At 33.9% G+C, this 27,611-nt stretch overlaps 1 protein-coding gene across 1 annotated transcript; it reads left to right on the top strand.

Moving 5' to 3' along the window:
• Positions 1 to 10,538: 10,538 nt before the first annotated feature.
• Positions 10,539 to 11,362, top strand: LOC133805227 (uncharacterized). The gene is made up of 4 exons (XM_062243351.1): positions 10,539 to 10,708; positions 10,790 to 10,894; positions 10,981 to 11,146; positions 11,236 to 11,362. Exons 1-4 carry the CDS (start codon positions 10,551 to 10,553, stop codon positions 11,329 to 11,331), a joined length of 525 nt encoding a protein of 174 aa, XP_062099335.1. The 5' UTR covers positions 10,539 to 10,550; the 3' UTR covers positions 11,332 to 11,362.
• Positions 11,363 to 27,611: the final 16,249 nt, after the last annotated feature.

Here is a 27,611-nt window from a genome sequence, read left to right as displayed (position 1 = left end):
CAAGTGGGAGTTTGTTGGGGTTTTATGCCCTAATTAAAACCCAAATTCTTTGTAATCTCATTTTTATTATCAATAAAAGAATAGAAATCATTTTTTGACTTGGTCAATCACTTTGCTCACATGTTTTATTTTCATGATTATTTGTTTAATATAAACTTCTATTAAATCCCAAGCATATAGCTAATCTTATTTATAGTGACGTAATCACAGTGGAATATAAATATGATTATATGTTCAAAAATAAGTTAGTCCTAAGATTAGTCAGTGCACCGGATTTACACTGACTTGCCAATCTACGATATGATCTACTTACACATTACAGTGTTATGTTCTTTCCAGAACATTAGCAAAGTAGATAAGATCGGATGTATTTGTTACATCGGACAGGACCGATATTGACAGTTGATAAGATAAGTAAACATACCGTTATTATCTATTCTAGTCATATCATATAGTTGACCATAGGTCAATTCAATCTCAATTCTGAGTGGTTAGTATTCTAACTGATTGTATTATTTGAGTTCTTTGACTTGTTCGTTACCAGCTTACCCTACGGACTAGCCCATACTTACATCTTGGGAACTCGGTAGTATAATTGAGTGGGAGTGTTAATCATAGATATGAACATCTATAGCTTCTGATGAAGAAGTGAAACGATGGTTTCCTTTTAGTTTGGTTCAAGGTGTTAAATGGTAGAGATCTCATTTCAGTAATTAAATTAGTTTACTAAAATATCATTTACAAGGAACTAAGTGTTTTAAGGATAAAATACAATGAGGGGTAAAACGGTATTTTAGTCCTATCGCATTGTAGACCGTCTATAGAGGATTGAGTGACAATTATGGTTGTAACAATGGATAATTAATAGCGTATCTATATTTGTTATAGAGCGTTCTATGAATTCAAGAGTGCAATTCCAAGTCTATAGTGGAGTCACGAGGAATTAATAAGTTAGTAAATTTATTTGTTAGATTTATGATAACTTATTGGAGCTTGATTTCATAGGCCCATGGTCCCCATTGTACCTTGGATAAAATCATCTAGATAGTCTCAATTAATTGATTTAATCATCAATTAGAATTATCAAAGTTGACCAGGTCAATTTTGGATAGTTTCACAGAGTTGTGTAATTTTGAGAAGAAAAGAGAAATTATGGCAGATTTATTAATTAAGATAAATTGGTATCTAAATTAATAAATAAATTTAAATCAAGGTTCAAATTATTAATAAATAATTTGATAAAGGATTTAAATAATTATTTAATTAATTAAATCAATAGAAAATAATACAGACCTTGATTTTAAGTCCAATGGGCTTATAATCAAATGGGAAATTTCGCGGGCATATAGCCCATGATAATTTCGACCTAGGGCTTCAAAATGGCTGTTATTTTATTGATTTTTTAATTAAATTAAATGGCCTAATTGAGTCTATAAAAGGAGTGCTTATAGAGAAGTCTAAAATAAGGGTTTTTGATAAGTCAGATTTTCTGATAGTTTTATATTCTCTCTAAACACAAGTCCTTTTCTAAGCCTCTTTGTATTTTCTCTTCTTCTCTCTATATCTATCTCATGTGTTGAGAATTGCCCACACTAGTCTAGGTGGTTCTAAGGATACATTGGAAGATCGTGAAGAAAATAGAAGATCGGTTCAGTTTCTTGATAATACTCTGCGACAGAAAGGATACAAGAGTTAGAAAAACTGAAGGAAGGACTCTTAATTCCGCTGCGTATACTGTAAGTATTATATTGTTTGTTTCTCTTTGAATTCAATTTAGAAACATGTTTTAGGCTATCTCGTATTAATTTGTTTAATATCAGATATACATGAAAATAAATAAAGATCCTGTATAAGTTTTTCCAACAAATTGAAGATTAGTGAAGTTACCCATGTTGTTATTAATGACTCAATATTACACTTATTCTATGTAATACACCATAATCCAATAAAGTTTACTTTTTATAATATATATAAAAAAAAACCGCCTCCAACATTGTAAGAACACAACATTTGCTTTGCCTAATCTTCTTCTCATTTGTCAAAAAAATAACCACTACAACAATTTTCACCTTTAATGACTCTCTATAATGACTTACACCAATAGTGTAAGTCATTAAAAGTATTCAGGGATATTTAAAGTCTAATGGTGTAAGTCATTAAAAGTTATTGTTAATGACTACCAAGGTAAGTCATTAAAAGTAGTGGGAGACGTTAATTTAAAAATATAAATATAAAATTATTTATTTATAAAATATCAGACATATAAGAGCATCTGACGTCTTCCCAGGGGAGACGTTAAATGTTTGGCCTAATATATATATTCAGCCTTTCTTTCTTCTTCCCCGAGCGCACGAACCAGAGGCGGAGAAGGGAAATTTTCTGGGCGATTTCAGAGCCATTTTTTGACGATTTTGGCCGATTTTAGCTATAAAATCTCATTTAAGGTAAGTTTTTATTATTTATAAGTGTTGTATAATATTTAGGATAGTTTTCATGCTTATTGTCTCTAGTTATTAAGGAATTGATATTGAGATTTTAGGGTTTATGAGTTGCGGTTTTTGGTGATTTTTGGTTCAACAAAGTGGATTTAAAGCATATTTGAGGTAGGATTTCAAGATTAAACAATGTATTATAGTTAGAATGGTAGAAAAAATTATTTTTGTGCTTTTTTTTATATGATTTGTGGTTTTATTAGAAATATTAATTTAAAGTATGAAAAATAATTTTTTATGTATATTTGAGATACTATATTGTTTAATTTTAAGATGATATCACATTATTTACTATTTTTAAATTTTTATTACTATTTAATCCGAAAATTATACATTTTTAATTAATTTTTAATATTTGTTAAGTATATATATGTAAATATGTTTTGCTAAAATGTATTTAATAATTGTCTAAAATAAAAAAAATAATTTAATTTTAATTTTATATAAAAAAAATAGTAATTCGAGTTTATAATAATGTTTATAATTTTTTTTAATTTATATTATTATTTAATTAGAAAATTATATATATTTGTAATATTTATTAAAATTTAAGTAGGTTATTTATATATAGTTATGTTATTTTATTGATTTAGTAATCTTTTATTAATTAATTAATTTAAATTTTTAAGTTGTGGTTTTAACTGACACTACTACAAATATAGGCTTTCTCTGCGGTTTTTTTTAAACAATAAATAAATAGCGCAGTCAAAAAAAATATATTTAATGTCCGCGCCATATTTTATTGCGGTTTTTTAAAAAAACGCAGTGAAAGGTTTGAATGGGACACTTTTCTCCGCAGTTTGGGGGCTAAAACCGCAGAGAAAAGTGTGGCATCTTTCTCCGCGGTTTTATACCCAAAACCGCAGTGAAAAGTCCACTTTTCTCTGCGGTTTTGGGTATAAAACCGCGGAGAAAGGTGGTCTCCACCCACTAAAGCCCAAAAACCTATTTTTCCCACTCATATTTCTCATCTTCTTCTTTGTTGAACACAGCCGAAGCTCTCTCCCACCACGTCGTCCCTACCCACGGTAAGCCCCACATTGTCTATTTCTTTTTGTTTTTTTTTTCCATTTTCTTGCATATTAAAGCTTGAAATCATTTATATATAGTTAATCTTGAGTTATGTTGAAGTTTTAGGGTAAAAATGAAGAAATATTGTGTGGGTTTAATGGTGGTTTCTATGTATGTTCATATGGTTATTTTTTGTAATATTTTTGAAATTTTATATAGGATTGGAGGACATTTTCATTGTTTAAAACGTGTATTGATCACTAAAACTTAATTTATTTAATGTATATTTCGGTTTAGGGTATTTTTGTATTATTTTATTTAGAATAATGTTGTTTACATAATTTTTTATATTAAAAATTAATTAGTGCTTGCATAATTTTGTATATTATTTAGGTAATGATTTTTTTAAAGTATATTTTTGTTAATTATATTATTTTAGGATAAATTCAATTACCATATATTTACTAATGTTTAACTTTTTATTGTATGAAATATTTGTTTGAGTGTGAGCTCCCACTCAAGGTTGAAATATTTGTTCGAGGTTGAAATTGGTGAATATTAATTTTTAAGGTAAGTAGTAATTATTACTTAATTTTTTATTTTTATTTTTTATATTTATAAACTATTGTTAGAGGAGTTTGAATATATTAGATATTCATCCATAGTGAAGTAGGTTCTGAGATAAAATTGTGTGCTGCGGAGATTACAGAAGGTTGAGAACATGTGTGCCTTAGTGAAGTAGGATCTGTGAATTTTCTGTGTGCTGCGGTGACTTATGGTTGAGAACATGCATGTTGTTTGTTATATGTTTTGTTTGATGTGAATTTATAGGTAGATAACTTGGGATATGCTATAAATACAGAGGAAACTCTGCCCAATTTTTTTTGATAATATTAATTGAACATGTTTTATAAGTTACTATATATAATAATAATGTTTTTGCTTTTGTTGAAATTTTAAATACATATGAATTTTGGATATGTTATAGAAATAAATGAAACTCTGTCCATTTCATTTTATAATTTAATAATTGAACATAATTTTAGAGTATTACTATACTAATTTTCTTTTCATTATCAACTTAGGAATTAGGTAGATATTATCATTATGGATAAGTCATGGATTCTTGAGAATAGAGAAACACAACAATTTCAAGACGGATTCAACCAATTTTTAGAATTTTGCCAAACAAATTGTAGTGATCCGGAAAGAATTCATTGTCCATGTATAGATTGTGGTAATGGAACAAAAGGAAATATTACCATGATAAAAAATCATGTATTTTGTCGGGGATTTGATGCAAGTTATCGTACATGGTATTGGCATGGGGAATCATTGAAAAATAATAATCCATATCCATTCGAGAGGCGAGGGGTTGATGATTTGGGTTATAGTGATTTTGACGATCATCCTATGGAATTGCTCGATGAAGCACAAGAAGAGTTTGTTGATGATCCTTCAAAATTTGATAAATTGGTTAGAGATGCAGATAAACCATTATTCAATGGTTGTCTGAAACAAAGATTACCAACGATGGTAAAATTTTACAACATAAAAGCAGAAAATGGAGTTAGTGATAAATGTTTTAGTCAATTTTTAGCTGCTTTTAAAGAGATTTTGCCGTCAGATAATTGCTTCCCTGAGTCTACGTATGAAGTGAAGAAAACTTTAAATTGCATAGGCTTGAAGTATGAGAAGATACATGCATGTCTGAATGATTGTGTGTTATATCGTAAAGAGTATGCAGACATGGACACTTGCCCAGAATGTGATTCACTCCGCTACAAACCTAACAAGAGTAAGGAGATCAAAAAACTTATTCCTCAAAAAGTGATGTGGTACTTGCCTTTGATTCTGCGGCTTAAGCGATTATATCAAAGTGCAGAACACTCTGAAAACTTAATATGGCATGAGACTAGGCGAGTGAAAGATGGTAAACTTTGACATCCTGCAGATTCGCAGGCTTGGAAAAAAGTTAATAACTTAAATCCAGAATTTAAAACTGAAGCAAGACATCTTCGTCTAGGTCTAGCTGCCGATGGTGTAAATCCACATAAATCTCTAAGTAGTAGGCATAGTTCGTGGCCTGTCTTCCTTGTTATGTACAATCTTCCTCCGTGGTTAGTGATGAGAAGAAAGTTTTTGATGCTCACGTTAATGATTTCAGGCCCAAAACAACCGGGACACGATATAGATGTTTATTTGGCACCATTAATTGATGATTTGAAAGATTTGTATGAAAATGGTGTTGAGGCATATGACGGTTTTAAGAAAGAAGTCTTTAACTTAAAAGTTGTTTTGTTGTGGACTGTTAATGATTTCCCAGCTTATGGTAATCTATCAGGGTTAAGCACAAAAGGTTACTAGGGATGTCCAATATGTTGCACTAACACAAAGGCTATTCGTCTGTCTAATGGGCACAAAATTTGTTATATGGGTCATAGACGATATTTGCCCCTAAATCATCATTATAGGGACAAAAAAAAAGCATTTGATGGTGATAAAGAACAAGGTGTTGCTCCTTTGTCACTTTCGGGGCAACAAATTCTTAAAGAAGTAGAGAAAATTGATTTCAAGTATGGAAAAATGCAGAAAAATAAGAAAGTAAGTGGATGTTTCCAAAGGAAATCAATTTTTTTTGTCTCCCTTACTGGAAATATTTACTTGTTCGACATTGTTTGGATGTCATGCATATAGAAAAAAATGTGTGTGAAAGTATTATAGGTACATTACTTGATATTCCCGGTAAAACTAAGGATGGTTTAACTAGTCGTTTAGATCTTGTTGAAATGGGTATACGAACTGATTTAGCACCTGAACAGAAAGGTAAACGCACATATTTACCTCCTGCTTGTTTCACGTTGTCCAGAGAAGAGAAAAAAGTTGTATGTAAATCATTTGCAGAGATGAAAGTGCCTGATGGCTATTCATCCAACATTCGAAACTTGGTATCCATGGGAGATTTGAGGCTGATGGGTATGAAATCACATGACTATCATATGTTGATGCAACAATTACTTCCGATTGCTATTCGGTCAGTATTACCGAAAAAAGTTCGAGATTGTTTAACGAATGTTTGCATATTCTTCAATCATTTATGCGGAAAAGAATTAGAAATGAAAAATTGGATGCATTGCATTATAAGATAGTGGAAACTCTATGCAACCTTGAAATGTTTTTTCTGCCATCCTTCTTTGACATTATGATTCATTTAATGGTTCATCTAGTAAGGGAAGCCAAGTTGTGTGGACCAGTTTGGGCGAGATGGATGTATCCATTTGAAAGAAGTATGAAGGTGTTGAAAAGTTATGTGCGTAATCATTATCGTCCTGAAGCTAGTATGGTTGAATGTTATATATCGGAAGAGGCAGTAGAATTTTGCTCAGAATACATGATTGGGGTTGAAGCAATCGGAATCAGCAAACCACGAAATAACTCAGATGGAGTTGATAAAGGACTACGAGGGAATGGAACAGTGACCACCGTGTCTAGGGCAGAATTAGATCAAGCTCAATTAGTTGTGTTGCAAAATAATCCTGAGATTCAATCATATATAATGTAAGTAGAAAAAATATTTCAATCATATATATTAGAGTAGTGATTTTCTTTTTGTTGTTTAAACTTTTTGTTATTTATTTTATGTTTCAGTGATCACATAGAGTTATTACGGTCGATGATTCCAAACAAGATTAAAAATAAACAAAAATGGGTTATAGATGAGCATAATAAAACGTTTTGTTAGTGGCTGAAGAATACAATTTTGACGGAGTTGGGAGAAAAAAATCATGGACTGTCGACTGAGTTGAAGCACATATCTCTTGGAGCAAGCATTGATGTAATAAAGCATCAAGCTTACATTGTTGAAGGGAAACGATTTCATACTAAGTCAAGAGATGATGCTCAGCCGGTTCAAAATAGTGGAGTAAGTGTAGTCGTAGAAGCTATGCATTTTGCCAGTGCAAAAGATAATAACCCAATTTCAGGCACAATGACATACTACGCGGTTGTTGAAGAAATATGGGAGCTAGATTATTCATTATTTCGCATTCCTCTTCTTAAAGGTTCTTGGGTAGACAACAATACTGGAGTTAAAACTGACGAACTTGGATTCACTCTGGTTGATTTAAGCAAGAAGGGAAGCAAGAACGATCCTTTTATCATGGCTTCCCAAGCGAAACAAGTGTTTTACATTCTTGATCCAGTTAATGATAAATGGTCCATTGTTTTATCAGTTCCCGAGCGGAAGTTCTCAAAAAAAGAAGAGTACGATGAAAATTATGATTTATATCATGACTGTTTCATTGTTGGACAACCGATACATGAACAAGTTGAGAATATTCAGGAACATGATAATGAAAGCGATAGCGATGATCGTGATTTTCTTAGAACCGACATCGAAGAAGGAATATGGGTCGATTGTGAATCGACCAGAAATAAAATAAGAAAAAGAAGAAAACATGTTTAGTAAGTTATATAATTCATTAATACTTGTGATTATTTATTTGTATAATGCATTAACACTTGTGATTATTTATTTGTATAATGCATTAACACTTGTAATTTGTGTGATGCAGATGGCGGATAACAGAGATGACAAAGAGAAACAACAAGGTCGTGGTAAAACAAGAATGAGTTACATGACCCAACAAAAAGCCAAAGGAATCAAGAAAAATCTTCAATGGAACGATTTGGGACAACCAATAGGTGATGTGTATACAAACATGATATCATATCTTGGATCTAGAGTACGAGCCACGATTTCTATCAACTCAGGTGATTGGAGGAAGGTCCCACAAGATTTGAAAGATGGTCTATGGGAGGATATCATTGTAAGAAATTATCATTATGATATTTATTTATTTATTTATGTGTGATATCTAAATTTAATAATTACTTTTCTTAATTATATTCTCAAAGTGGTCACAACATTCCTCAAACCTTCAAACGTGAGATTTTGAAAAAAGCTGGTCAAATTATGAGAGATTTTAAAAGTGAACTCACTACCGAGTACATCAAACCTTTGGCTGAAATGGGTATGATGGAAGAACTCAAATTTCCCCCAAAGAGGTATAGCGATATAATTGATGAGAGAGAATGGTTACAATTTGTAATTAGTCGTCTAAGTCCAGAGTTTCAAATAGTGCATCAAGAACAAAAAAAACGTGCATTACTAATGAAGTCAAGGCATCGAACCTCTCGTAGAGGAATGGCTAATATAAGAGAAGATTTGGTAAGTATATTTGATATTATAGTTTAAATAATGGTTGATATTATCGCAACATATAACTATAATTATCTTGTACAATGCAGAAAAAAGAACGAAATATTCAAAATCCAGAGAGGTATCAAGTTTGGCTTAGATCGCGTGAAAAAAATAAAGTTCTTGTGACAGAGCTAGACTGACAAATTGCCAAAAAGATAGTAAGTTTTCTAAGGTTTCAGAATCAATATATTGTTTTTATTTATATAAACTAATTTAACCAAATTATATCTTGAGTAGGAGGACGTCAAAGAAAAATTGATTCGTGGCGAAATTACAGCTCAGGGTCGAGATGACATCTTGACTCAAGCATTAGGGACACTAGAACACCCAGGTCGTGTTCGAGCTAGCGGGTATGATAATTTATAATAGTTTTTTTTCTTTTAAGAATTATTTAGATTGGTTTATTGATGGACTTTATTGATTTTTTTTGTAGGTTCACTGTGACTGTTTCCAAAATGTTTGGAAAAAAACATAAAACAATGACTGCAAGAGAGGAGATTGCTCGACTAAAAGCTGAGATTGAGAGCTAAAAAGACATAAATTTAGCATAGAAGAGGAATTAGCTCAAAATGAAGAATATAATGAGGAAAACGATGAGTGTGGATACTACGATGAAGGGCAATTTGATGAGGGACAATATTATGATAATACAAGTGATGAAGTCTATCGACCTGCCCCCAACGCAGATGATCATTTTCATCAAACCGAAGACTATCCTTTTGATGAAGATGATGGATCATCAATTTATGAGTCTCCGCCACCACCGAGCTATGAAGTTTATTTGTGTTCTGATAATATTGACAATGTGGTGGCTAAGGGTGTACTCATTGTACCAAACATGGGTAGCCAAATTACTGTCCATGGAAATGTACTTGATGATTCAGTTGCGAGGGTTTGGCTTATAGATGTCTTACAAGAAGAAGCTGAGATCCCTATTCCCTTTGGTAACGTACAATATGTTGGGGACACACGAGACACATTCCTGCCTTGGCCTAAAAATTTAATTGTCGCTTGTCAGGTATAAAATTATTTGCTTAGATATTTAAATTTTATTTTTAAATGGGTACACTATACTGATATGTTTAATGCTATTATGTAGGGTCCATCTTCATCTAATCACAAATCCCTATCACCAAGCCCACATTTATCATCAATTGGATCTCATGTAGTCATCCCCGCTGAAATAACTCAACCAGAACCTCCAAATTGGTTAACAGATAACCAATGGGACAAAATTGAGCTGAGTCTAAAATTTATAGTGAAGGAGTATTATTCCAATAAAGGAATAGATGGGGTTGTACAAGTTCCCGTTGACCCGGAGTTTATAGGAGAACGCGAGGCTATCTTCATCACTTCGGAAGACGTTTATCAAGCAGCCTCCATGGATAATATTGGATCCTCAGCTATGATGTTTGGTATGAGGTATGTATCAATCTGTTATGTCATTACAAACTATTAGAGGAGTTTGAATATATTAGATATTCATCCCTAGTGAAGTAAGTTCTGAGATGAAATTGTGTGCTGCGGAGATAACAGAAGGTTGAGAACATGTGTGTCTTAGTGAAGTAGGTTCTGCGAATTTCGTGTGCTACGGTGGCTTATGGTTGAGAACATGCATGTTGTTTGTTGTATGCTTTGTCTGAATTGAATTTATAGGTTCTAATAATTTTGGATATGCTATAGAAACAAAGGAAACTCTGCCCAATTTTTTTTTGACGATATTAATTTATTAATTGAAAATGTAATATGAATGATTGATTCTCTACAGATGCATTTGGGAAAGCATGCACCCAAATTCACGACAATTATATAAATTTTTTGACACCGAACATCTTTCTATTGGCAATGATGAAAGTAAAAACTATACGGTGGATCTTATAGCCAAATGGATGATGACTATGGATAGACGAGGCCAAATATATTTCATTCCTTGGATTGTTGAGTAAGAACGAACTACTTAAACATTATCACTACTATGGTTGAATTTTAATTTTATAATAATCATATTTTATTATTATTTTAGTCGACATTGGATGTTGGTGCTCGTGATGATGCGGGGGATGACCATAATTTTGGACCCTTTAAAAAATCATAAATCTCCACCAATAATTACGGAGGTTATGGAAAAGTAAGTTCTTCAATTGTAATGTATGCATTATTAATTTTTAAAAGTTGAGAGCATAATATGTATTTAATTAATTTTAATTTTTGTAGAGCATACGCACAATGTTTGGAAAATGAATACATCGGCACATTTACAAAATTGGTGAGAGGTTCTTGTCCAAAACAACCTGAAAGTCATGAATGTGGTTATTATGTACTAAGATACATTTATGATCTTGTAAATGCAGCGATTCCAGCAGAAGTTATCAAGAAGAAAGTATGTTATATTTTAAACTCTTTTTTGCTTAAGAAAAACTAGATATAGTATTTAATTATCTAATCTATATTAACTTTTCAATTTTGCAGTGGTTTGACAAAAAGAAATTCAATGTCAAAGAGGATCTACTACCACTACAAAGTGATTGGTTAGCTAGATTAATGCCATTTGTTTATGAAATCTAAATTTTTGTATGTATGTAAGATTAAAGTGCTAACTTATAATGGTTAGAATGATTAAAGTCTTTGAATCATTACTAGCCAATTATTTTGTATTAGATATGAAATGTATATATAACAAATTAGTTATACTATTGAAAATAATTATTTATAATTAAAATTGAAAATTAATTATTTTTAGAAATAAAAATGCTGGGTTATCAACCGAAATTGAATTTTTTTTTTTTATTAAGCTCTTTTCTCTGCGGTTGTAGTAAGCCAACCGCAGAGAAAAGAAAGCTTTCTCTGCGGTTGTAATAAGTAAACCGCAGAGAAAGCTCTCTTTTCTCCGCGGTTTGCTTATTACAACCGCAGAGAAAGCTTTCTTTTCTCCGCGGTTGGCTTACTACAACTGCAGAGAAAAGTGTAGCTTTTCTCCGCGGTTTGCGTAACACTTTTCTCTGCGGTCGAATACACTGCGCTTTTCAATACTCTCGAAAACCGTAGTGTATTGAGTAAAAAAACCGCAGAGAAAGGCCTTTTTTGTAGTAGTGTGAGATTTTTGCTTCAAATGTTCGATTTCAAGCACACATTTGAGGTTTTTAAGTTTCTAAAATTTCAATAATAAATTATTGTTAATCTAATTATTTAATGAAGTTTGTTTATTAATATTTTATTTATTAATTAATTTAGTTTTGTAGGTTGTGAATTTAATAGCAAAGTGCGCTCTTTGCAAAGTGAAGTAAATTTGTTAGCAAGGACTATATAATTGCAAGTGGTACATACATTATCTTCTTTCTTATTTTAGTATTATTAAACTTTTGTTAGAGGGGTTTAAATATCTTAAATATTCATCCATAGTGAAGTAGGTTCTGAGATTAAAATTGTGTGTTTCGATGATAACAGAAGGTTGAGAACTGTGTGTTTTAGTGAAGTAGGTTCTGGAAAATTTGTTTGTGTGCTGCGGAGCTATAAGGAAGAAACTTATTGTGTGTTATTTGAATTTTTTGACTTGTTGTTCACGGATGGTTAGATCACTATTATAGGGGAAATGCTGCTCGATTTTGTCTAGAATCGTGTATTTTATTATTCTATTATTATATTTGTATTGTGTTGTGCTTATTCGATTGGATTTGATTAGATTGACAGATGGTTAAGTTACTAATATAGGGGAAATGCTGCCCAATTTTTCGTATGCTTATTTAGTATTTTTTTTTTAGTTTAATTTTTCATAGACATAGTTAACAATTTATTTATTATTAAAGTATATATAATTAAATAATAATTAACTAATATATTTTACTTTGTATTTTTTTGTAGCTAAACACTACGCCATATACACAAGCACATATTAATGAACTGCAACAACACTGGGCGAACCATATGCTACCGATAATTCAAGGTCATCGTCCCACATATTAGGTTTTTTTTTACATTTTATTTCTTACCATATGTCTAGCTCGCTAGAGTAATATTTGTTAATTTTGTATGTTTAACAACAAATATTACAATTTTGTATATTTAGCTAGCAAAAACATATTATATACACATTTCAGTTTTATTAATGAAAATTCACAATTTAAATTTGCATATAATTTAGATTTTTTAATTAATATATTTAATTTTATTTCAAAAAAAAATTAATATATTTAATTCTATTAATTAATATACTAAAAATAATTATTTAATTATTTTTTTAAAAAAATTACAAAAACCAATGACGTCTCCTAGGGGGAGACGTTGGAAGTCTACAAAGTCTCCCCATGGGAGACATTGTAGGTACCTATGACGTCTCCCATGGGGAGACTTTGTGGACTTCCAACGTCTCCCCCTGGGAGACGTCATAGGTTGTACACATACACCCTATGACGTCTCCTAGGGGGAGATGTTGGAAGTCTACAAAGTCTCCCCGTGGGAGACGTCATATGGCCACTTTAGATGGCTCCTGCAACAACGTCTCCCCTAGGGGGAGACATTAAATGTCTACAATGTCTCCCCCATATAGCCATTAAATGCTTATTTTAATGTAGTGAACCAAATTGTGAGATCTGAGTCCTCATCCAAAGCCCCAATCATATTGCATCATTTGAATTGCCAACATGGCATTAGTTAGTTAGGCTGAAACTAACTTATCAGCTCACCGTCTCAACAACCATAAAATATGTTATGACTTCTTAAGTTAGTTAGAAGATTCAAAAGCTCTCCAACACTCATCATATACTATATATAGCCTAAAGTAAGAATGGATTTAAGTTAGACTGTGGTATATTCACTAAATTCATTGTAGAGAGATTAGAGAGAGTTCATTTGTGAGAATTGAGAAGATTCTTGTGTGAACTGAGAGAGAAAGTGTATTGTGTTCATACACTTGAGTGATCTTTGAGGGTGTAATTTGTTCTTACTGAGATAGTGGATTTGACTGAGGTTTGCTGTCTCGCCTTGGATGTAGGATCAACCATCTTGGTTGATTCCGAATCAAGTATTCTTGGGTGTTGATTTTCTTTTACATTTATGTTCATTACATTTAGTTTTCTTACTGTTTGATATATTGTCTTGATTGCAAAACTTGTTATCTTAACACTGGAACTTGCGAGTTCTTTGTTTTGTTTTACTGTGATTGAGTATTTGACAGGGTTCAATCCTCAACACAAATAGATAATAATCTTAAATAATTTAAAAGGTAATTGAATTATACTGAAACTAAGAAGGGATTTAGATCCAATGCGCGCATTTCCTAGAAAGAAACTAAAATTTCAATGTGTGCATTATCTAAAATCTCAATCTTTTATTTTAAAAATGAGTAACCATAAGTATATTATAGCATACCTGATTACACTACTAGGAGAATAGGCTTTTACTTCGGTTCTTTTTCCATATGCACTTCGGTTCTCGCACCAAATAAAAACTGCAGTGTATCCGAGCAAGTTAAATGTCTGAAAAAAGTGAAGTAGTAAATTAACTTTTAACTTCGGTTTTTACGTAATAACCGGAGTGAAAAATAGACTTTCTACTTCGGTTTTTACGTAAAAACCGAAGTTAAAAGTATAAATAAATGTCACTTATTATTTTAAGAACACTTACTACTTCGATTCTTTTGTAAATAACCGAAGTAATATTTGTATAAACAAAAAAAAGATTTACATATAAATTACTCAATCCAGATATATTTCTTTCATCCACATATAATTCTTTTCAAAAAAAAATTACAATACATTCAAGATCTCAAAACATTACAGATTTTTAAACATTGTTATCTTATTGTGAAATAAAATAATAATCTGTCTTTTTTTTTATAGCTCAATCTTATAATTCATACTTCAAAGTTCTTTCATGTCAACATGATCAAGAAAATAAAGTTATTATCATTAATATGGCTGGCACATAAAAAGATTACATAGAAAAGACAAAGAGAACCCATGAAGTTCTCGGAAAGACCCTCACTTTAATTCTACTAAAATACAACCAAATTTCTTCTAATATTCTCAATGAAAATTAACGAATGACTTCACAACTAAATGACTCTATTATGACCAACTTTTATTCTCAAACTCTAACTAAAGACAAAAAAAAAGAATAATTGAACAGATAAAAAGAAATCCTAAAAACAAAATAGTGGTCAAAAAAAGGAAATAGATCAATCTCTTCAAAAAGATAAGAAAATTGATTCATCTAGAATCAAATAGCTCACATTCTAAGAAAACACTTTATTGCTTGAGTCCCCATCTTCTTTTCTATTTCTTTTTGGTCTGAAATTGTAACAGCGACTCATGATAACAGTGTGGAAGAGACTCAGACGAGGGAAGCAGTAGGGATGAGACTCTCGTGACGGAGCTTGGCGTCGTGACTCTCCCGACAAAGGAACTTGGCAAGGAGGCGACGGGGATGCATCTCGGGTGATGGCAGCGGCGGCATGTGGCGGAGCATGGATCTGTGACTAGAAGAGCAGAGAGATTTAGATGAGAAATTGAATTTTTTTTTTTTTTTGATAAAATGGGTTTGCTATAAGAGTGGCGGCTAGGAACACATGAAGGACTACTGTATTCTTAATTAATTTGATTATATATACAACTTGGGGAGATAAATAAATGGGCTGGGCCTTTTGCTCAATTAAATATTCAGCAATTTAATTTTTACTTCGGTTTATATATAACAACCAAAGTAAAAGGGTTTAAAAAAAAGAAAGACTCTTGTTTGTTACAGAATGTTTTTTTACTGCGGTTATTTCATAAAACCGAAGTGGAAAACCTTCCGCGGTATACATTTTTTTATTTCGGTTTTTTCATAAAAACCGAAGTGGAAAGCCTTTAATGGTTTTTACTTCGTTTTTTTTTTTTATAAAAGCGAAGTAATAACTAATTTTTTTAAGCGTACACATTCCCACAAGCCGGTCCTGGGCATAGGCGGGCTAGGCCCGTGCCTAGGGCCCACCCCTACCTAGGGCCCAAAAATATCAAGTAAACTCTTATTGGTTTGGAATGTATTTATATTACTAAATATTACTTTAATTTTATTTAAAATTACATAAAAAAAATTACATATACAAAATGGCCTATTTTTTTCAAATTTATTAAAACCGTCTTAGGCCCACTTTTTTTCAGGGCCGGCCCACAAGTGAAGTAAAAATCTATTTAGAAGCTTTTACTTCGTTTTTAATTATTGTTTGTGTAAAAAACGAAGTAGAAGCTTATATTTCTTGTAGTGTTAGAATAGTAGTGTTAGAAGTGTACAAACGCATGACAATGTAACTCATAACATTCATTTGATTTCACCTAAGAGCAAGACCTAATAAAGAAAAATAACACTTACTCTATTCATCATGATGAACATTACAAATAGGGTGAAAATCAACTACTGGGTAGGTGATACTCAGTCCTGACCATTGCATTATCATGCCTTGATTGAAAGTATAGATCTCACACTCTTAACTGTTATTGCTTATTATTCATAACTGGTTTCAGTTCTCACCAGGCTAATCTTAATTTGTATGGAGATCAGCTTATTGCTCGCCCATTTTCTCTCCCAAACATTTTAATAATTGTATGTTTCAATTTCGGATTAGATGCGGAGAATATATATTTTTATGAATAGTAAGATTACCAGAAGGCAGCCAATTCTCCCCAATATTGATTAGTTTAATTAATTAATGGAAATTATTTAAAAATAATTATATACTTTCTTTTAAAAATAAAAAGTTTTCCCACTATTTTAATATATATATATATATATATATTTAGAATTTTCTAACCCCATGCTAATTTTATAATTATATCACCCAATCACACTTAATTTTAAGAACAAAAAAATGTCTAACAATTATTTCTCTTCGTATTATAAAAAGAAATAGATATCTCATTCTAAGTGCAAATTAGTACATATATTGTGTAGTTGTAATAATGATGTTCATGGACTAGCTAAGATTGCACTTGAGACTAATAATGAGTTTACTTGGCAGAATATTATTCCGTCTTGTATTTTGGCTGATGTAATTAACGATTTTTATATATAAATCTTCATCCTATTGTCAAAAAAAAGGAAAGAAATAGAAAATAACGGCATATTATGCACAAACTTTGTAACCATAAATAACAAAAATCATTGTATTATAGAAAGTAAATTCATAACTAGTATATGTATAAATAAATCTCTTTGCATATATAAAATGAATGGAGGTAGCTACTAATTAATAATAGAGACAAAAGGAAAAAAAAAAAGGGAAATTACACTTCTTCCTACAAAAAATATTTATATTCCACTTTTATAGCAATAGAGTGCACTTGAGGACTGACACTACTCAAACTGGTAAAACTTCTAATCTACATTACCTTAGGATTTTCTTGGTAAATTTGATTCTAAAAGTGACGAAGGCATGTTTATTGGCTATTCTCCTAATAGTCGTGCCTATAGAGTTTTTAATAAAAGACCTAACTTTGTCATGGAGTCTGTCAATGTTCGTTTTGATGATACAGAAGACTGTTCAGATGACCATGATAATGATGATGACAGTACATTACCTGCTATGTCACTCCTACACAACATGCACACATTCCTTCTTGTTCGAGCTCCCCTTCTAGTTCGTCCAATGCTGAACAGACAGATCTATATGCAGAATTTGAAGATGCAACTATTGATAGTCCTGGGTCAGAATAGTCAGTTGACTCTACTCATCAGTCTTCTCCAGCCAAGTTATACAAAAAAGGCCCTCTTTCAGGGATTCAAAAAGCTTATCCTCCAACTGTTGTTATTGGTGATCCAACTGCAACTATGGTCACAAGAAGAAAGGTTGCAAATGAAATTGCACACTTATGCTATCTATCTAACTTTGAGCCAAAGGATGTCAAACAAGCTTTAACCGATGTGCATTGGGTTGCTGCTATGCAAGAAGAATTGTTACAATTTCAGCGAAATTGTAATGCCCCAAAATCCCTAATAAGGTTCGGGACCTTGATTAGGAGGCCGGGAGGGCCATAATTAATTTATTATGCTATTAAATAACTATATGCATGTTTATGTGAATTATATTATTATATGATGATAAATGCATGCATATGGGTCCACATTTTATTATAAGGGCATTTTGGTAATTTGTCCCGTTGAGGGCGTAATTGCGTATTTTCATGCATGTTGATAAATTTTGAATAAGACCACATGATAATGTGGTTTTTTTCGAGCCATTCGGCATGAGACGATCTTTGAATGCAAGTTATCGGTTTGGTCATAACGGGGTTAATTTCGGGGCTTGGGGTGAGTCTAAGGGTAATTTGAGGATTAGAGCATTACCAGGAATTAAAGAGTAATGGGATGTGATCTATTAGCATTTGAGAATATTGAGAATAACGGGAATTTGAGGGCTTTAATTATGATTAACGAGATAGGCGCAAAAGGATGATTTTTCCCTTGGTGGCCTTAAGAGGATTTTATTTAACCTAGGGGCATTTTGGTCTTTTGAACTTAAGGATAGATATAATCCTTTAAAGCTATAGAAACCTGGCCAAAAGAGAGCCTCCTTCTTCCCTTCAACTGTTCATCATTTCTTCTTCATTTCTCCTTAGATTTTGAAGCTTCTTTTGAGGAATCAAGCTAGGGAACCAAGCTTTGATAAGCTAGGGTTGTCTTCCACCATTGAAGAGGGTGCTAAGCTGAGATTGAGGTGAGTTTATGGCCAATAAAACCTTAGTTCTTGCTCTGTTTTCACTTGGTTTTCAGTTTGGTTTTTGAGTTGGAAAGTTGAGATTCAATGGGGTTTTTGGCAAAGGTTACTTGGGTTATGATGCCTATGTCATGTGTACATGGTTTTTGGGTTCAATTGGGGGTTTAAATGAGGTTTGGAAGCTTGATTTTCAGGTTGTAAATGGAGGATTCGTAGGAGGCTAAAACCAGGGTGAATCTGCCTGGTCCTAGCGCTATAGCACCCAAAGGGTGGGGCTACAGCGCTAGCCAAGGCAAATTTCCCCTGGTTGTAGCGCTGGGGCACTAGGGGGGCAATGCTGTAGCGCTACCCTGTTTTCTCTGATGCATATTTTGGGCACTTTTGAGGGTTTTTGGCTCAAGGTTTCAATTCTTAAGGCTCAGGATACTACTCACCATTTTGGTACAATTCGGGGTCCCGAGAGTGAGGTTTAGGTCAAGACCCTTTTATTGTTGATTTCATTAATCGGAGATTGTATTTGGTTATGACTAGGTGACTGTTAAAGAATCAAAGGATCAATCGTTCTCAAGGACCGTTCTTAACGTATTTCTCGCTCGAACCAGAGGTAAGAAAACTGCACCCCATATGTGACATGCATGGTTATTATTGAGGCATGTTGAGTGTTTAAATGTGGACATTGATTGCATATCAAATGCTTAGCAAATCTTCCTTGCTTGTGAATGGCACTGACTTATTAGTCAGAATCGGCAATGGTGTCGATATTAACTATGAAGCTGTGACTTACTAGTAAAGTTCGGCAGTAGTACCGAGCACTAGTCGTATGGCATTGACTAATGAGTCAAGGATGGTTTTAGCGTGTTTAATGCAAGCCGATAAAGATTAGATCTAATCAAAATCTACATTGAATGACTCATCATGAGCATTAATGCCGGACCAACCTCAACTTCGATGAAAACTAAAAGCGCTTGTCTAGTCTAAAGGCTAGTTATTTAGAGCCAGAGCCAGAAAGGCTAAGGTGACCTACACGTCACATGGCTAGGAGGGTATGGGACCTCCAAGATGGACTTATTAGTCATCTGACCGAGGTGGACTTATCAGTCATCTGACCGAGATAGACTTATTAGTCATCTAACCGAGATAGACTTATCAGTCATCTAATTGGGATAGACTTATTAGTCATCTAACCGAGATGGCCTTATTAGTCATCTAATTGAGATGGACTTATCAGTCATCTGACCGAGATAGACTTATCAGTCATTTGACCGAGATAGAATTATTAGTGATCTGACCGAGGCAGACTTATTAGTCATCTGACCAAGACAGACTTATTAGTCATCTAATTGAGATAGACTTATCAGTCATTTGACTAGGATAGACTTATCAATCATCTGACCGAGATATACTTATTAGTCATCTCACCGAGACAGAATTATTAGTCATCTCACCGAGACAGACTTATTAGTCATCTAATTGAGATAGACTTATCAGTCATCTGACCAAGATAGACTTATCAGTCATCTGACCAGGATAGACTTATCGGTCATCTATTTAGAGAGTGACTTATTAGTCAACTGTTCAAAGAATGACTTATTAGTCATCTACCTTAGAGAGACTTATTAGTCATCTACCTTAGAGCGGGAGACTTATTAGTCATCTACTTAGAGCGCAGGACTTCACAAATATTTATTTGTACTTGCTTGCATGAATTAGTAAGGTTATTACTGCTAGACATGCCTATTATGACTTAGTAACATGTTATTACTTGTTCATGAGCATATTGAGTTTTGTTGCTGGGCTTCGGCTCATGGGTGCTATGTGGTGTAGGTAAAGGCAAAAGAAAGTTGGACCATCCTTAAGTTGGAGAGCTTAGGTGGCGATGTGTACATATGCGGCTGCTCGACCACCACAGCCAAGGGTTTAAAGAGGAACTAGAGTTAAACCCTATTTTGCCGCTTTGGTCGGCTGGTTGTAAATATTTTGTTGTAATTAACCTTTAAATTATATTTTTGGGATCCCAATGTATAAAGTACAAAATTTTAATGAAACGTTACATCTTAACAAAAATTTGTCACCCTAAACTGCTAATCATACTTAGTTACACGATTATGGCCAAATGACTCGATTAGCGAGTTTAGCACTGTTTAAAAGGAACACCGTAACAATCCCTAGAGTTTAGGGCATTATAGAAATGAAGTATGGGATCTAGTTGACAGACCAGAAAGGAAAAATGTCATAAGGACAAGGTAGATATTCAAGAATAAATCAGATGAGTTTGGAACTGTGACCAGAAACAAAGCTCGTCTTGTTGCTCAAGGATACAAACAGGTAGAAGGTGTTGAATTTGAAGAGACTTTTCCTCCTATTGTACGACTTGAATCTATTCATTTACTTCTTGCCATAGCATGTCAACTGCATATAAATCTTCATTAAAAGGATGTGAAGAGTGCATTCCTAAATGGATTACTGCAAGAGGAAGTTTATGTTGAAAAACCTCAAGGCTTCACAAATCCCCATTTTCCAAATCATATATACAATCTTAAGAAGGCTCTATATGGCCTTAAGCAAGCATCGAGAGCTTGGTATGAAAAACCAGGGGTAATGATGATTAAACTCTTTTCCTAAAGCATCTTCCCAAAGGTATATTCATTGCCCAAATTTATGTGGATGATATTATTTTTGGTTCAACATGTCCAAATGAAATCTCTCATTTTTTTGGAATAATGAAAAATGAATTTGAGAATAGCATGATAGGTGACTTGAGTCAGTTAGAAAATGGTATTTTTCTTTCTCAGACCAAGTATGCTCAAAACATGTTAAAGAATTTTGGGTTAGAAAAATCTAAGCATGCTAATGTTGGAAAAACAATCAGAGTGTGCAGGGGAATTGGCGTGGTGAGCCCAGTTTACATAACACTAAAAAAAAATCATCTCTCATATAAACAATTTATATGATCAAGAAAAACATCCAGACAGAAACATTAACATACAATATTATTAATCATGCAACATATATCATATAAACATATACATAAATATTCAAGAACATGAGTATTTACCTCTTGAAGCCTACACGTGTCCTTGAGTCTTTTCATATATATATATATATATATATCGATCTTCTTATCCAACGCTTTGAGCACTCAAACTACGATCTTCCTAAGTGTTCTCTACACCTCAAGATGTGTGTGGGCACATAGTGAACATGATTGTAATTTAGGAATCACAAGTATATGTCAACACATGAGAACTTGGATTATGGCTTGAGAAATGTTAGAATAAAAGAAGAAGAAGATGACAATTTCTTGTCTGACAAAAATTATGAAACTTTTCTGAATTCTCTTTGACTTGTGTATTACTTGTTTCTTATTTCTTCTTTTTATTCTATATCATATATATATATATATATAGAATTTGTATTACCATATTATTTCATATAATAATAATAACATATTGATGAGAGGAATTTATTTAGGTAAATATCTAACTTATCAAATTTGAAAATATCTATTTTCAAATTATTAATTAATTAAATAAATAAAATAAAAACTACACAGAAATAACATTTGTACACTATTACACGCATGGCACAGTCTCTAGACTGAGTTATGCATGAACAACAGTGTATTCCATTTTCAGGGATATTTCATTTTTCTTTTATTTATTTATAACTAAAATCAATCCTTCTACAAAATATGGTATTATCTTTTTAAGGAAAAAAAATGACAACCATACTTCAAAAGTGTTATCCCCAAAAATTGGAGATCGATGACGTGGCAATAAAGGTGACAAGTAGCAGTGCATGGTCCGTAGAAGACACATTAAATAGTCAATAAATACATTGACTCCTCAGAGTTGTGATAAAATTTTGACTGGCTTGAGAAGTGTCATGACCGACCAGGCATGACCTTGTCCGACCAGTCACGACATTACTGCCCAGGAGTGATATTATTGCCCAGAAATGTCATGCTAGAGGAGATAGCCATGTTAGACGAGAGACATGGCATGCTAGAGGAGATTTCCATGTTAGACGAGAGACATGGCATGCTAGAGGAGAGTGCCATGTTAGACGAGGGGAGTTCATATGTCCATCTTGCATGTGTCCGACCGGCACTTGCATGTCCTACCAGCAAGTGCATGTCCTACCAGCACTTGCATGTCCTACCAGCACTTGCATGTCCTACCAGCAAGTACATGTCCTACTAGCAAGTGCATGACTATCCAGTAGAGGTGTGTTTGACCAGCTTGAAGGAGATATGGGTTGACCAGATAGAGGAGGACTAAGTCAAGATTCCCAGAAACGGCTCCAACGAGAACCGGTCTTGGCAAACGCGGGAATCTCTCATTCTTCCCACAAATTGGGGGTTTTGTTACATTTTGAATGTTTTTTCTAATTTAAATGTAATAAATATAATAAAATATCTCGATTATAGGGGATATCAGATGTATGATCCTAAGCCTATAAATATAGGGCTTATGGGATTAGAAAGGGGGCTGCTCCTTCTTTTGGGACTTTTGGGAAATTTTGGGTTTGAGTTTTCTAGAGAGAGAAAGTGCTTGTATCTAGAAAAATTATTGTATTCTTGTAATCTGTACTGAAGAAACTCAGTTGGCTCAGTTCATCTGATCTTGAGTACAGAGCTATAAATCACAACTCTAAGTGGATTAGGCTATTACCAACATATTGGGGCTGAACCACTATAAAAATTGTTGTGTTATTTACTTTCTGTTCAAAAACCGTCTGTGTCGTTTTATTTCTCTTGAAGGTTTGTCGTTTATGACGTTCTCACGTCGTTGGCCAAAAACGCGGTCAACAAAAAGTTAAATTTTAAATTTTAAATTCAAAATTCAAATTGATGATCATCATCTTTTAAAATAAATAAATCAAAAAAACTATTTTTGACTTACCAATTTTATTTTCTCCCACTCAAATAAAATAATTAATTTATTTATTTACATATATGAATTTTGAAAATTATATATTTCAATTAATAAACATATTTTCAAAATTTTAAAAATTAATTCCAAATTAATTATTTAATATCAATTATCATATAATTGCATACTTGACCCTAAGAATAAAATTCTTCTCAAATGTCCAAATTACAGTTTTAACCCTTGTATCAACTCTTACCTTGATATGGTGTTGATAGAGTCACTCAGGGGACCTATGGACTTATAATATCAAGCTCCAATAAATATTAGATTATTAATCAAAGCTCTTTGATTAAATAATCATATTGGTTAATCTCATGATTACTCCACTATAAATATGAGATTGAACTCTTGATAATTATAAACATATATTTACATAGTACTTTATTAAATAATAAAATGTCCATTGATACACGACAAGGGCTCACTACCTAAGGCCTACCTCTTAGAAGTGCCTCAACATGGAAACCTTGTAAAGGAAATGCCTTCTACGCTAATGAAGAGCCCACGATGTTCTTTAACACTTAGCAAAATATAAGGAAGTTTGGAGGGAAATTGAAATGAAAGAAGGACCACTAGGTACAAGGCACGCATACGAGTATGGGATATACAGCTATAAAGGTGGCAAATACGTGATTCTGACATCCATGGCTGACAAGTAATGGAGACACGAATTAGTACGTGAAATGGTGGCCTGTTCTGCATGCCTTTGACCATGTACGAGAGTCAACACCACTACGTACTGCACCATTATCTTGACAACGTACCTATGTACGATCTTGTCCCTTGGGACCATCTTGTAGCAGGGGCCATTAGAGCCCATCTATAAATAGGTTTCGACCCCTTAAGCTAAGGGGTTGGAAAATTCTTTGTATGCTCAGAAAGTTAAGGAATATACGATTTTTGCTCCATTGTAGTTCTGTATCTTTCTCCTTCAAGTTATTTCTATCTTATTTCTACATAGCTTTTGCAATAAACTTTGAGTTTTCGATCCTATATCATTGATAAGTTCTCACTGTCAACAGTTTGGCACCATCTGTGGGAAGAACAAGTATCAAGCCATCATTCTTTCATCAATTCCAACAAGGAAAAGTGTCAAGGCCTTCAAAACGCCTACATCAACTACAAGATATTGAGGTTCACCTGGTCAGAGAACAACTGAGAGCCTCCAGGAAGGACCCTCCACCACCTAAGCATGGAGATATGCTGAAAGAACATCCTACCCTAAGAAAGGAGAATGAGGTATCATCCCCGACTATCCAACCTGACGGAGGTCATCTAGAGCCACCAGTGCACCCTCATCCTCGACCTCTAGTTGCACCACGCTCTGGCCACCAGGATCTGGGTCCCTTTACGCAGAGGCCGGGAAAGAGTCCCCAAATACACTTTGTGAGTTCCAGCTCAAGGACTCGCTTCTATGAGGACGGGATACACGAGTTACACAAAAAGAATCAAAGGCTGAAAACCACATTAGAGAACATGCAGGAGGTGTTGAACGGCCTTCTGGAAGGGAAGTCGGGCATGCCCCTTCCCAGGCATAAGGAGAAGGAGCATAGGAGAGGAGAAACCATTGTCCTTATAGACAACGGAAGAACCCAACTTTCCACTAACAACACTCCCCGAACAAAGCACCATGAAGGACCTAGGTAGGCAAAGTACCCCTAGAAACAAAGGCGGAGAGATGACACTGGTCATAAGAACGAAGCCAAAGTCACCTCTAAGGAGGTGCCCTCTAACCTAAGAGAAAAGCTCAATGGAAGAAGGTTAGAGGTAAGGAAAACACCTCCCATGACCCCTCCAAATGGCAGAGAGAAGATAATGACCAACCCTACAAAGTTGGGGGACTCCTTGAATAGAAGGAGACAAGAGCTAGACACCAAGATGATGAACCTTTGGAGTAAAATCATCATGGAATCTAGGAGGTACCTTACCGATGAAGAGTTCGACTATGATTCACCCATCACAAGAGAAATCCAGCTTGAACGACTCCCACCTGACTTCAAAGTGTTATATTATTGTATAATATAATGTAATATTATATTATATTATAATATAATGTTTTAGATTAAATAAATGTGACAAAGAGTGTCACATATTGTAACATATAATAGAGAGTTACAATATTTAGATGTATGAGATATATCCAAATAATGTAACATATTTGGTGTTACAAATTTGTAACTTCCAAATATTACCCTTTATTGTGTAAATTTGTTGTTATACAATATTGAGACGAATTTCATAAAGCCATATGTGATATGGTTGTTAGAAATATGATTTTAACCCCAATAATGTGTTTTGGGAGTTACAAAATCATTTGGGAGGGTTTGGAACCGTTTGGAAAAACAGCACATTTTTTGTGCTGAAATTGGTCGGTGGCCGTGGCCATTGAATGTTGGTGGCCGCGGCCTGTGGGACAGAGGCTAGTGGCTGCGGCCACAGGCTAAAAACTGACCAATTTTTTCAGTTTTTTCAATCTTTGTTGAACGGCTCAAAAAACCCAAATAAATCCCAAATCTCATTTTTAATTCCATATTAATCCAATTAAACATTGGTAACAGCCATGGGGGTTGATGGAATTTGAAATTCAAAGGGTGTCTCTAAACTCTATAAATAGGAGCCTATAGCTCACTTGTAAGACACAACTTTTCTATCCATTAGAGCACTTGGCTAGAAACACCTTGAGGCTTGATAATTCCATAAAGCATGTCCTATAATCTGTGAGAGATCCCTTAGTGCTTGAGTTAGGGGGAAATAAGCTTTTGGACAAAGGTTTCAAACCTTGTTCAAGTTGGTGATCCCCAACACTCTTCACTTTGGTAGTGTGAGTGAGAGTTGTTTCTATTAGTTTGTTTGTTCTTTCTTTCTACTCTATTTCTCTTCATCTTCATATTCTTCTCTTTTGTTTATTTGTATTTCTTATTTTGAGTTGTAATCTTCTTTTCTTTATTTCAAACACTTTTACTTTACTTGTAATATTTTGCTTTGAGTTGTATTCTATTCTTCTTCTCTTCTTCTTGTTCTTTAGTTTATTTGTATTTTCAGTTATAGAGTTGTAACTCTTTTTAATCAATCATTATTTATTTGTAATATATTGCATAGAGTTGTAATATTATTATCAATTTCCATTGAGGCAAAACATTTTTTTCCTAACACAAAGAACCTCATATGACCCCCTATGAGGGGACTACGAACCCTAAGTACCACTTAGACGCCTTCAACGATTTAATGAAGCTGAGAGGGATCAATAGCAGAGCAAGGTATCACTGTTTTGCTGTCACACTGAAAGGATCTGCGTACAAGTGGTTCAAGAGGCTGAGGCCGGGAACCATTAGGTCATGGCAACAATTTTTTGACGAGTTTCTCTAGCAACACCACACAGTACGTGATTACACCATGCCAGGCACTAGCCCGCTAACATAAAGCAAGGTGAAGGAGAAATCCTAAAGAGATATATCCATAGGTTCAACATGGAGGCAGCTAAAGTGGGAAACCTGACTAGGGGAGAACTCAAGATGGCAATCATGGCTAGAGTGCACCCAGGCAGTAACCTATGGGATAATATACTCAAAAGGGAGGTCACAGACGACTTCTATGAAAGAGCACAAAAGTACATTCGTGTCAAAGAAGGCCAGGAGAACCTAAAGGTAGGAAAAAGTGAATCCCTTTTCAAGCCCTCAACCCATGAAGGTTCAAATGGTGCAAAAAAGAAGAGAGTGTATGGGGGGCCAAGGGATGACCACCAGAGAAAGCACAAATGTGGAGGTAACTAGACAAACATCCTACACATTCTATACAATCCTGGAAGACACCCGAGAGCATATCTTCCTCATGAATGAAGGCCAAAGTCCCTTCAAGAGACCCCTGCCGATGAGAAAAGATCAATCCAAAAGGTACCGTAGTAAATAATGTCAGTACCACAAGGATATTGATTTGAAGGTGGAAATCGTGGAACTCATACGCAGGGGGACCTGGGCAGATATGTCAGAAGGGAAAATAAAAAATAAGAGGACGGGCCGACGTCACCTTGGGCCCAAGAAAGAGCCCCAAAAGTACAAGGAGAAGTAAGAACAATCTTTGGAGGCCCGGGATTCAGAGGAGTGTCGAGGAAGGGGCAAGACATGTATGCTAGAGAAGCTAGATGAAGTCCACCCCCGTGTATCATGAACCTAGAGCAGCGACCCCAGAAGAGTTTTAAGGGAGAGAATGATTCAATCACTCTCACGAAG

The sequence above is a fragment of the Humulus lupulus genome, chromosome X (assembly GCF_963169125.1).
Source record: "Humulus lupulus chromosome X, drHumLupu1.1, whole genome shotgun sequence".
Classification (NCBI taxonomy): domain Eukaryota; kingdom Viridiplantae; phylum Streptophyta; class Magnoliopsida; order Rosales; family Cannabaceae; genus Humulus; species Humulus lupulus.
This window is presented reverse-complemented; position numbering and strand designations above follow the sequence as displayed.